At 36.6% G+C, this 13,646-nt stretch overlaps 1 protein-coding gene across 2 annotated transcripts in view; it reads left to right on the top strand.

The window, feature by feature from the left end:
• Nucleotides 1-13,646, top strand: part of UPF2 (UPF2 regulator of nonsense mediated mRNA decay) — a 105,726-nt gene that overhangs the window by 59,160 nt on the left and 32,920 nt on the right. For both annotated transcript variants that reach the window (XM_039246008.1, XM_039246007.1), the window contains exons 9-10: nt 3,022-3,130; nt 11,874-11,987. In XM_039246008.1, coding sequence (XP_039101939.1) covers nt 3,022-3,130; nt 11,874-11,987 — 223 coding nt within the window. The remainder of the gene's footprint in view (nt 1-3,021; nt 3,131-11,873; nt 11,988-13,646) is intronic.

Below are 13,646 nucleotides of genomic sequence, written 5' to 3'. Positions count from 1 at the left end.
CAGATGCTTAACTGACTGAGCTACACAGGGACCCCTAAAAAGATACTTTAGATAGGAAACATAGATACAATGTAGGAAAAATAAGAAACTATATGATTATCCTATTAATTGTATAAAAGGTATTTGATAGGCTAGCTTTAATAAAATGTAAAACTTGATGAAGCTTAATATTATTTTTATAAAAGTAGCAGATGATACTTCCTCATCATGGTGAAGAATATTTTAAGACTGAGAGTGCCTGGGTGGCTCAGTTGGTTGAGCACCTGACTTTGGCTCAGGTCATGATCACACAGTGTGTGGGTTTGAGCCCTGCATCAGGCTTTTGCTGACAGCTCAGAGCCTAGAGCTTGCTGCAGTTTCTGTGTCTCCCTTTCTCTGTCTGCCCCTCGCCTGCTTACACTCTGTCTCTCTAAAATAAAAATTTAAAGTTGCTTGTTTGTATTTGGTAATTGGTTATAAACTGAAACAGAAAAAATGTATTTTTTCCTGAAGTGGGTTTGAAAAACAAATGAAAACCTAGTATCTTAACTAAAATGTATTATATTAAAATACAATATTACATCCAAAGTTTGAAAATTTAAAAAGTATATTTGCTATTAGTGTGAATCCATTTACTAAGCAAGAAAATTTGAAGGTTCATTTGTCTTAGGCTTTTTTTGCATTAATAGACATAAAGAAAATTACTGCATATTAATGAGTATCTTACAGGAATACTTCATTTTGTAATATCAAGGAGTAATGTGACCTTCATGTGTTTATTTTCTGTGATAGGAGTTTAACCTTCAGTTGATAAAACTTCTTAAATAATTTAAAGAAACCTTAAACGTGTTGAGATTTAGATCTTTACTTAATGGATTGAACTTTTTTTTTTAATGTTTATTTATTTTTGAGAGAGAGAAAGAGAGCGTGTGCATGCGAGCAAGCGGGGGGTGGGGGGGCAGAGAGAGAGGGAGACATGATCCGAAGCAGACTCTAGGCTCCAAGCTGTCAGCACACAGCCCAGTGCAGGGCTCGAACCCACAAGCTGTGAGATCATGACCCGAGCCCAAGTCAGATGCTTAACCAACTGAGCCACCCAGGCGCCCCTAATGGATTGAACTTTTTATTATTTCAGTAAAGAAGAATATGATGCCTTTAACAAAATTTATGGAGATACTACTGCAAAGCCACTATTTCTGATTTTTCTCAACATCTGTTACCTTATTTATGAAATGGTGATCAGAATACCCACCTTGTAAAATGGTTATTAGTATCAAAAAGGTAAATAATATATATTAGATGCCTAGGACAGAGCCTGACATGTTAGTAAGAACTAAGTGGGGGCACCCGGGTGGCTCAGTCGGTTAAGCGTCCGACTTCGGCTCAGGTCACCATCTCACAGTTCGTGGGTTCGAGCCACGTGTCAGGCTCTGTGCTGACAGCTAGCTCAGATCCTGGATCCTGTTTCAGATTCTGTGTCTCTCCCTCTCTCTCTGACCCTCCCCTGCTCACGCTGTCTCTCTCTCTCTCTCTCTCTCTTTCTCTCTCTCTCTCTCTCAGAACTAAAACATGAAAAAAATTTTTTTTAATTAAAAAAAACCTAAGTGATCATTTAGAAAAGAAGTTATAATAATCAAGAAGGAATGCAAAGTTTTTCAGGCTCTTAAGTATGAATTTGAGCACTTTTCTTCCGTTTCAGATTTACCTCCATTCTTCCTTTCTTTGCTGTGTATCTTCTTTTGTCTCAGGCTTAATCTGTTCATGTTGGGAGTTTTCCAGATCTAATCTTAAGCCTTGCATAATGTGCAGACTTTGATGATCAAACCTTTTTCTTCACTCTATAGTGATGTATTAGGGATAACTAAGGCCTGTAGGATTGTTTCTGTCCTCAATGGCTTTAGGCTATGTTAGTAGTTTTTTGAGCTCTTGGGTTGAATTTGTATAGTTTTTGATTTTTTTTTTTTTATGTTTATACATTTTTGAGAGAGCGAGTGCAAGTCAGGTATGGACAGAGAGAGAGGGAGGGAGACACAGAATCTGAAGGCCCCAGGCTCCAAGCTGTCAGCCCAGAACCCAGCTTGGGGCTCAGGCCCACAAACTGTGAGATCATGACCTGAGCCCAAGTCGGACGCTAACCAAGTCAGCCGCTTGGGCACCCTGAATTTATAGTTTTTAAACTTCCTTTCTCACTGTCAACTCCCCATTACTTGGTACTGTCAGTGCAGCTGCTGTTTTGAGTTCCTCACTGCTTCTCATCTACAGTGTCTGATCTGTTCAGTGTTGCATCATTGGGTAATTGAGTTTTATAAAATAATGTCTGTGGGAGGAATGGAAAATAAATTCCAGCTTGTGTGTTCATTCTGATTAGTAGTTGCCATTTCGAGTGCTGTGTTAAGCAGGATTCTGGAGTTGCCTTCAAGTTTTATGAGAAAGGGCGCTAATAATGAAAGGGGGTGGCAGTGTGAATAACGACATGTTTGTCATTTATTGTCTAGAGCAAGAGGAGATAGGCACTGTGGGAGAATCTGAGTCGGTTCTGTAATGAGGAAGGTACAGAAGTTAGCATGTGGTTGTGTGGTAATCTTTTCCCTTCTTAGATGCCTTCTTAGCTATGTTTACCCTTTCACTTCAGACATTAAAGTTTCCAAATAACTTATCTGTGGGTAAATGAAGGAAATAGTTTTAAAAGGATTCTGCTTTGCCCTATTTGAGTTACCTTTAGGTTTGTTTACTCAGTAATTATGTGATTAAATATTTAGGCCATGTCAAAACTTGTGTTTTCTGTGCTTGATATTTCATATTTTATCAAAATTGTATACGTAGTGAAATCACAGATGTACAGTAAACTCATTGATTATTTGTAAGCTTTCATAGAGCAAATTGAATTTCCATATGCTTCATTATGACGGCAATATTAGGCATGTCTGTATGATTACTAGTTTTTATCATTTAATGTATAAGTGTATCTGAGAAACTAAATTTTAAAATGAATTACTTCTGGTATGTCTTTCCTCTTACATATATCACATATAACTTTTGCAGGTTGGATTTGCTACCATTTTATGCAAGATTGGTTGCTACATTGCATCCCTGCATGTCTGATGTAGCAGAGGATCTTTGTTCCATGCTGAGGGGGGATTTCAGATTTCATGTATGTATTTAAGCGTTTATTTTGTTATACACACACACACATAAGTTAAGTGCAGATTCTTCAGTTTAACATAAGATGATTGTATTGGTAAGCATATTTTTGAAATTCAATAGGTGTAACAGGTCAGAATGTATGGACTTCTGAGTTTTTAAATTGTGAATTTTTGTCAACTAAACTTGAAATTGATAAGTGATGTTCCAGTTTGGAGATGAGCTGTTGCTGCTACTTTGTTTCCTACAGATACTGCACTTTTTGATTTTGTAAAGTCAGAACCATTCTCTGAGGTCAGGAGAGTCAGTGGGTCACGTTGGTGTTCCTAGGAGAAACCTAGCAGTGGCCATGCAAGTCAGGGCACAGGGCCTGGAGGAGGCCTTCTCAGGTGTTGGGAGCCCACGTACCTGGGGCACCTGGAGTTGCATAATTGCTCTCATGAGTGAATGCCGTTGTGGCCTACCTTTTACCGATTCTTCCCTTAACAGTCTTTACCTTGAATAGTAGTCAAGGACCTGTTTCCAGGCAGCTTCTCTCCCTTTCTAGTCCTAGGAGTCTTAACTATCTGTCAGTGGTTCTCCAAATCCGTATTACCCAGTCCCCTTGTGCAGGTGACACAAATACAAGGTTGAAGGAGTAAAATGTCTCCTTACAAGTGTCTGAAAGTGAATATCAGTAGACTGAAAAGACATGAAATTTAAGTGGTTATGTTAGCGAGTGGAAAAATTGTGTTGACACAATTTAGCTTTTAGCAAGTTGCTTGGAATGCAAATAAATGTTTACTGTGCTCAATAATCCCACTTTACTGCACTCGTTATACAGAAATTGGTATTGCTGAGCACTCAGAGAATAGAAATAATTCCTGAGATCCAGAATCTCACAACACAGTTGGGAAGACAAGACATAAATGCTCACAAAAATAAGAGTGAAATAAACATTTAAACTCTAAATATATTCAATATTATAAGGAATGGCATGCTTAATTGCCAAATGATTATTCAAGAGTGAGAGCCTTAAGTTCAGAGGAAGGAGAGAGCCTCAGTGAGGTGTGGTTGACCTCTGAAGGCTTCTCGTCATGGGACCTGATTTATATGAGATTTGTAGTTAACATTTTTCTGGGGCAGTTTTTGTTGAAGTATATTTTGGATTTTTATGGATAGTATTAAGCAAGGACAGGATTCTGTGTTTTAAAAGAAGTTTGGAAACACTGAGATCAAGAAAGTTAAACGACTATGTTTTATTTTATTATAAGAATTCCCAAAACTTTAATAGGGTCATGTGCACTGTGAACCTCCTAGAAGGGGTCAAATATGTAGTCACTCATAGAACACACTTTGGTAAATGCTGCCAGTTCAGAGACTGATGTGTCAGATGTTGTGATAGTCTCGCTGATTTATTTAATCCCATTATGCAAAACAAACTGTTTTATGACTCTATTATATGAGTTATATGCACATACCCCTCAACCGTATCCAGATTTAAACATAAAACTTGCTGGACCAAGCTTTTGGTGAGAAACTTAAAATTAAGAGTCCACTATTCATGTATACTTCCCCTCCCACCTTTGATAATTGGGGTGAGAGTTGAGGAAACTGGCAGTTTTGTTCCTGATGTGATGGTCCATTACGACTCAGAGACTGACAGAATTCTAGGAGAATGATGTGGGAACACTGCTCTCAGGGGAGAGAAGAAAAAGTACTTGAGGTCTGCCTCCACCAGGATCTGTCTTTCCTCACCCCCAGATCTGCAGACTTTGCTAACTACTTGTTATCAGTCTCTCTCTCTTTCTTGCTTTCTCTGCTCAAAACTTTCCCATCCTTAAATGAAAATAAAATAATAGTAACAAGGAAATGTCTTCCAGCCTTACCTTTATCGTCTTTCACTTGCTTCTTGAGTTTTTTTTAGAGTATACTTGCCTCTTCCGGTTCTTCGAAGACATTTATCCTTTGTCTTACCATCGTAGCAACCCTGGCAGAGACCACCAGCATTCTCCTAATCATTCCATGTAGTTGATGTCCTCGCACATTCTAAACTGCTGGACTGTTCTTTTTTCTGTCATTCTGTCTCCACCACTTGCTAGCATTGTTAACTTTGATCAAGTTGTTTAGGTGATCTATACTGGTATCTTTTTATGCTGATATCTTTTTAAATGGGATGATTGTTCTTATGGATTAAACTAAATGGATATAAAATTCATCACACAATACCCAGACATAGATATTATAATAATAATTATCCTTTGTCTCCTACCACTCTATCCTGGTTCTTACTAATGACTGCTCTTCTCAGTATCATTTGTCAATAGTAAAATATTTTTTACTTTTTTCCAGCTGAGTTTATATATTTACATTCCCCACACCTTGCTTCCTTCAGCCTCTTTTTTGACAAGAATACATTTTATCCAGGATTCAGTTGACCTCGATTTCTCAGCAACCTCAAATGCATACTTCTTGCCAGAACCTCGCTCTTGGTGCTTAGTCAGTTCTCATGTACTTGTAGCTAAATATGTCCATAAAAAAACTCGGTACCTCTTAGAAACATCTTTGTCCTTCACTTCCTCATATCAACCTCTATTCTATCTTTAAATTTACACTATTCTTTTTTTCTCATCACTAAGAGAAATACTCCGGCTTTTGCCCCTTGGACATTCAGGAGCCAGCATTCACCCAATTCTGTTGGTACTATCTTCTGAAACATCTCCTCAACTAGTATCTCCTCTTCATAGGCTGAATGATGAGAATAACATTTTACCTAGTTTCCCTGTTTCTGCTTTCTGTCTAATTTCCATCATGATGTTATAATCTGATCATATTTGCCCTCTTAAGAAACTCACCTGAGAGGCACCCGGGCGGCTCAGTCGGTTAGGCGTCCAACTCTTGGTTTTGGCCCAAGTCATGATCTCACAGTTCATGGGTTTGAGCCCTAAGTTGGGCTCTGTGCTGACAGTATGGAGCCTGCTTAGGATTTTCTCTCTTCCTGTCTGCCTCCTCTCTGTTCACGCTCACTTCCTCTCAGACATTAAAACAAAACCAAACAAAGCGCCTCACCTGAGAAATAAACCTGCTTAACAAAACTATATGAAATGTCATATAGTAGTCAAAGAAATTCTACTTTTAAAGCAACAGATCTGCTAATTTGACCAACAGATTAGTAAAGGTAACAGAAATGAGAAACCACATATACTTGAGGAAGAATTTGGTAATATGTTTCAAGATCCTTAGAGGCATTTATACATTAGACAGCTTTGAGAGTCTGTCCTAAGTAAATTGATCTGTCCAGAAAAGTTTTATTCACATCATGGATTATAGTAGGAAAAAATGGAAAATAATCTTTTTTTTTTGTGCATGTATATATATATATATATTTTTACAAATAGTTTATTGACAAATAAGTTTCCACATAACACCCAGTGCTCATCCCCACAAGTGTCCTCCTCCATGCCCCTCCCCCCTCCCCCGCACATCCATCAGTCCTCAGTTTTTGTCAGCATTCAAGAGTCTCTCATGGTTTGCCTCTCCCTTTCCCCTACCATTTCCCCCTTCTCCCCCTTGTTCCTCAGTTAAGTTCCTCCTAATCCTCCTATACGTGCAAACATGATATTTGTCCTTTTCTGCCTGACTTATTTCGCTCAGCATAACACCCTCAAGGTCCATCCATGTTGCTACACATGGCCAGATTTCATTGTTTCTCATTGCCATGTAGGATTCCATGGTATAGATAAACCACATCTTCTTGATCCATTCGTCCGTTGATGGACACTTAGGCTCTTAAAATGGAAAATAATCTTTTTTTTTTTTTAATTTTTAATGTTTTATTTATTTCTAGGAGAGAGAGAGAGACAGCGCGAGCAGGGGAGGGTCAGAGAGTGAGGGAGACACAGACTCTGAAACAGGCTCCAGGCTCCGAGCTGGCAGTCAGCACAGAGCCGGACACGGGGCTCGAACCCACGAACCGCGAGATCATGACCTAAGCGAAAGTCAGACGCTTAACCGACTAAGCCACCCAGGCGCCCCTAAAATGGAAAATAATCTTAAAGCCCAACAGTGAATAAAGAAAATGGCCATCTAATCACAGTGCTGAAATGATATAGAACCATTGGAAGTAATATTTACCAAAAAATTTTCATAACATGGAGAAAGTGCTTCTTTTGGCAAAAAACAACATCAAAGCAAGCTGTAAAATCTCAAACATAATAAATTTAAGGCTATGTTGTTAAAATATTTGGAAAGTAAAGAATAGAAAAGGATCGCATATCATTATGTCAGCTGTGATTGTCTTTGGATAGGGGCAATAAATAATATTTTTTCCTCTCTAGTTGTCCATGCTTTCCAGATTTTCAACAGAGCTTACTTTATATTTAGATATGAGTATATCAATCTGATTGACATTTTTAATTTTTTTTTTAATGTTTTATTTATTTCTAGGAGAGAGAGAGAGAGACAGCGTGAGCAGGGCAGGGTCAGAGAGAGAGGGAGTCACAGACTCTGAAACAGGCTCCAGGCTCCGAGCTGGCTGTCAGCACAGAGCCCGATGCGGGGCTCGAACCCACGAACCGCGAGATCATGACCTAAGCGAAAGTTGGACACTTAACCGACTAAGCCACCCAGGCGCCCCCTGATTGACATTTTTAAAATTAGTGGTCTTTTCAGCTTTTTAAATCAAGCCTCTCTAGTGGTAAAATAAGTTGACCATGTATCCCAATTGAGTATATTTTTATATAAATTATATGTGTTTGCAGTTCTATCAAGTATTTTATGTGAATTTATAAAATAAAAACAAATTTAAAGGTGTATGGTATCAAAAAGAAATACAAGTTCCAAGATTTTTTCAGACCACACTCTAGTAGATCTTACCCACCCTACCCTGGAGATCAGTGGTCCATAGCATAAAATAAAAAATTTTTGAAGGCAAATTTACTTGTTTATAGACCCTGTGTCTACTTAGTGTTTAGCATATAGTAGATTTTCCAAAAAATTAGAATGATGAAATGGATAAAGTTTATGTAAAACAAAATGAGCAAATTATAGAGGAAAGAGTATAGTATCTATTTGGGTAAAGTTATAGACGAGCCAGTTTGGGACAGACCATCTTCCTTGGATATGCCTCTGAAATTCTTACTTTTTATGTGTTGACATATCTGAAAAGATTTTGTTAATGTTTATGAATTTAGTTATTCAGTCGATCTCAATTTTAGCAGTCATTAATAAATGTAATGATTTTTGCTAAAGATGATTGCTTATATAAGTGAAATTTTATAAGAGACATTGAACCAAATATATATAGAACATTTTTTTATATATATAGAAAATTTTATGTTGTTTATTCATTTACTTTTGCCGAAGTGGTTTGACATGCCTTTTGATCATAAGGAGTCAACAAATGAGATTAGAAAATAATGAATGAGGAGTCAGAATAAGTTAGTCTTTTTTATAAGTTACAGCCTTTTGAAAAGCTTTCATCTTTTTCATCTGTAAATGAGGGAGTGAGATCATTGATTTTTCATACTTCATTTAAAAATTATGTACTTTGGGGGCACCTGGATGGCTCAGTTGGTTAAGCATCTGGCTCTTGGTTTGGGCTCGGGTCATGATCTCATGGTTTGTGAATTCAAGCCCCACGTTGGGCTCTGTGCTGACAGCATGGAGCCTGCTTGGGATGCTCTCTCTCCCTCTCTTTCTGTCCCTCCTCTGCTCACTCTGTCTCTCAAAATAAATAAACTTAAAAAAAAAAAGTAAATAATAAAAATTATATAATTTTGTCATATTAGATTGTATCTCCTTAACTTCAATAGTATTTAAAATAATTATGGATTATACACTATGTTACATGCTTTGAAAGTTATAATGCTCAGTAATACTTAAAATTGTATGATACTCGAGAGCAGTCATTAAGAGCTTGTGCACCCAAAGAGATTTATAAAAATGCATTTTTATATTTCTCAGCCCTACTCCCTGTATAAATACTCAGCTTCAGTATGTCATTTTTGAAATGCTTCCTTGCACATTTTTTGTTTCCATGTTTCTTCAACTGTAAAAGAAGCACATGCTCAATGTGGGTTATTTAGGAAACATAAAATATATAAATGAGAAAGAAGAGGGGAACGAACCCCATAATTTTATCACTTTAAAACAGACTTATTAATCTTCTGGTATATTTTCTTTACCTTTTTTCCTTTGTAGTGTTTTTCTTTTTTTTTTATGAATTTATAGCGTATATACAATTTTCTGTTCTTCATTTCTCACTGAGAAGCATTTTGCAGTCATTTACAATACCTCTCACACATCATTTTAAAAGTTGTGTAATTTTTTGTTCTGTACATTAATTGCTTAGAAATCAAGTGAAGTGTAGTTGTCAAGTTACTGCCACCACTATCTCCATCGCCATTCTTATTTTTATATTTATTTTACCAAGTGATCTGACAGGTTTAGGGAAATTACCCGAGTTATCTTAAGATCATGTACCCCCCAGAATGGCACAAAATGACCTCAAGAGCTCAGATGTTCTGACTATAGGTCATTTGCTCTTTTGCATTACTGCAATACATATGTAAACATTTTCACTTATTTGTTCACTCATTGAGCATATGTTTAGTGTCCACATATTAGAGATATGAACATATAAAGATGGATAAAATTAATAATAGTTAATATTGAACTCTCTCTGGTCTCAGGCACTATTATATGTGCTTTACATCAGTTCACTTAAGACAACCTTATGAGGTAGGTTACTTTTATTAGTTCCATTAAAAAAAATTTCTTTTATTCCATTTTAAAGATGAGGAGATTGAGGCACAAAGTTTAACAACTAGTAAGTGATAGCACTGGGATTTAAACCTAGCACATCTGGTCTAGGGTTTATACTCTTAATGTATCCTAGATAATAAGCTAAATCACTGTGAGGAGCTTTTCATAATGCAGAACTTAACAAGCATTTATTTGTGAAAGGATCTTTCTGTGCTCTTTTTTGAATTGCTGAAACAGTCAAGGTGTAAAGTTCTAGAAGTTGACTTAGATGATTTTATATTTAATCAGTGCAGTTTTATTGATGCTTTAATCAATTCTTGTAGTGAGCTTCTAAGTTCGCTCTGATTTTTGAAATGAGTAAACATAGTTTTGTTTAAAAATTATCTTTGAAGAACTAAAAAGTCTAAACATCTACCACTGCTTACTATAGAAAATAGGTCCTTAAAATTGAAGATGATAAATTTCAGTGTTAACTCTCTAAGTATTTAGAAATTTAGTATTTATAAAATGATTATCATGAATTGTACGGCTGCTGGTGAGATTAAGCCTTATTTAAAAATGCAGCACGGGGGGGTGCCTGGGTGGCTTAGTCGGTTAAGCGTCCGACTTTCGCTTAGGTCATGATCTCGCGGTTCGTGGGTTCAAGCCCTGCGTCGGGCTCTGTGCTGACTGCCAGCTCAGAGCTTGGAGCCTGTTTCAGAGTCTGTGACTCCCTCTCTCTCTGACCCTCCCCTGCTCACGCTGTCTCTCTCTCTCTCCTAGAAATAAATAAAACATTAAAAAAAAAAAAAAAGCAGCACAGGGGTGCCTGGGTGGCTCAGTTGGTTAAGTGTCTGACTTCAGCTCAGGTCATCAACCCACAGATGTGGGTTCGACCCCCGCGTTGGGCTCTGTGCTGACAGATCAGAGCCTGGAGCCTGCTTCAGATTCTGTGTCTCCCTCTCTCTCTGCCCCTCCCCTGCTTGCGCTCTGTCTTTCTCAAAATTAAAAAAAAAGACATTTAAAAAAAATGCAGTGCATATTAGTAGTGGAACTCCAGTACTAATTAGGAGACTAGGATTTTAGTACTGATCCTTCATCAGGTCATTTGAGAGTTTTGTGTTGTTTTGTTATTTTAGTTATTAAATCAGAATTATATGTATATGCTATGTACAAATAAGATAGGATAGTAATCTAGAAACATAGAAAACACTGAAAAACCTTTTCAGGTCACCACCATATTGAACAATTGCATAAGATAGAGTATTTTGAAAATGTACACTAAACTCGCACAAAGTACCACCATGTAATTGTCATTGTCCACATGGAAGGTTTCTAGACTAAGTTTTTGATGAAAATGTAATCCATTTACATTTATCTTCCTATGTCTGTTTGCACTGTACTGTTGTAAGAGGATTTTGTTGTACTGAATACTTCTTGAAATGTGTGCCCAAGTTAGAGGCTGTATATTTGCAAAGGATTTGAAATTTAATATATAACTTGGTGATAAAAAATAATAATTATATCAGAAATTTCACTATAATGAAATTATAATAAAATTGCACAGTAGTTCGTAAGTGCAATGCACTAAGCTTTAATAATATTTTTGCTTAGGTGAGCTCTTTGTACTTACTATTTTTAAAGCAGCATTTCCTAAAATGTGTTCCTTACTAATTTAATGGGATGTTAACTAGTACTTGCTAGCATTTCAAAAGGGGGCTTATAGTACTAAATAAATTTGAGATAAGTTGAGTTAAACAGCCTTCTTTACTTGAGAACCTGTTTAAGCCTGATAAATTGCCTTGTTTCCCAAATTATTTGACCATGAAACTGTTTGCAAATCATATCCCAGCACTTATGTTCTGCAGAACTTATTTTGCCTTAACTGAAAGTGATTTGAATAGTAAGAAATTTACCCAAACTTATTTAAAATATTTGGAGTGAATGTAGACTTAATAAAATAACATTTCTTATCACAGAGATTTCAAAATGTTAATCTCTATTAATGTTTCTTTTCTCTTAATTTGTAGGTACGAAAAAAGGACCAGATCAATATTGAAACAAAGAACAAAACTGTTCGTTTTATTGGAGAATTAACTAAATTTAAGATGTTCACAAAAAATGATACACTACATTGTTTAAAGGTTAGTGCTGCATTATTTGAGTTGTTTTTAATAGACAAATTTAAAGTTTTGGTTATAAATGCTGGAAAAAATGAAGTAAGGAATATTTGTTGATGTCAAGGAAGATAAGATAGGAGTAAAAAGGAACATTGAACAGATGAGCAGAGTAGAAAACAAATAATATGATAAAGAGAAATGCGGCTCTCACAGTAATTACAAGAAATGGAAAAGGACAAAATACATGAAGTAAAAGCATAAAGAATATAAGACTTGATTAAAACAGCACTATAGGCTGCCTATAAGAAAGATGCCCTTAAATATGAACACCATAAAGGCTCAAGTAAAAAGATGGGGGAAATATACTGGGCAAGCACTAATTAAAAGTCATCTGGTTTCTGGGGTACCTGGGTGGTTCAGTTGGTGGCTCAGTCGGTTAAGCTCAGGTCATGATCTCACTGCTGGTGGGTTTGAGCCCACGTTAGGCTCTGTGCTCACAGCTCAGAGTCTGGAGCTTGCTTTGGATTCTGTGTCTGCCTCTTTCTCTGCCTGTCCCCCACTCACATTCTATCTCTCTCACAAAAATGAATAAATACTAAAAAACAAAAAAAGACACCTGGTTTCATTATTATCAGGCAATTAAGGCACCAAGCATTTATTAGAAATAAAGAAGGATAGTTTATAATGATGGAGAGGTAATTTTAACAGGAAACTATTACCATCCTGAATTGTTATGAATCCAGTAAGGTAGCTTCAAAATACATAAAGCAAAAATCACGGAAAGGAGACGTAAGCAAATTCACAAACATAGTGAAAGAGTCAGAAACACCTTTCATTAGCTGAAAGAAGATGCAGACCAAATCAGTACACATACACAAATTTGATAACACAATAACTTGGATCTAACTCGGACTATACCCAACTGCATCGGAATTTACAGTCTCTTGTGATATACATGGATCATTTACCATAATTAACCATTAAAATCTAAGCAAATTAGGGATACCTGGGTCAGTCAGTTAAGCATCTGACTTTGGCTCAGGTCATGATCTCATGGTTCATGAGTTTGAGCCCTACATCAGGCTCTGTGCTGATACCTCAGAGCCTGGAGCCTACTGTGGATTCTATGTCTGCATCTCTCTCTGCCCTTTCCCCACTCACATGCTTGTTCTCTTTCTCTCTTTCTCTTTCTCTTTCTCTTTCTCTTTCTCTTTCTCTTTCTCTTTCTCTTTCTCTCTCTCTCTCTCAAAAATAAACATTTTTAAAAATCCCAGCAAATTAGAAAAGACTGAAATTATTCAGATTATGTTTTCTGTCCACAATGGAATTAAGCAAGAAATTAGTTAAAAAGTAGTTATATGTGGCAAAGCTAATACAGCATAGATGGAATAATTCTACATTTGGAATTGATCATGACTAACAGTAACAAACTCTGTATCAAATCAGTTTCATAGAGATATTATTAGGTATATTACACAAAATGAGTCTCATGGATTCAAGTACGTTTGGAAAAAACCCTGAGTTAAATAAATTTGCCCAGTTTCTTGACTGCTTGATTTCTTAAGAGTGTTTAAAATACGAATAGTCATTGTAAATATTCAAGGGGTTCAGTTTCCTAAGCCTGCCTGGAGCGTCTCAGGTGACTACAAAGTACATTTAGGGAAACTCTGGATAGCATTTTAA

Source organism: Hyaena hyaena, unplaced genomic scaffold, assembly GCF_003009895.1.
Source record: "Hyaena hyaena isolate Hyena2069 unplaced genomic scaffold, ASM300989v1 scaffold_276, whole genome shotgun sequence".
NCBI lineage: Eukaryota > Metazoa > Chordata > Mammalia > Carnivora > Hyaenidae > Hyaena > Hyaena hyaena.
Note: the sequence above shows the minus strand (reverse complement) of the source record. Positions and strands in the feature narration are given on the sequence as shown.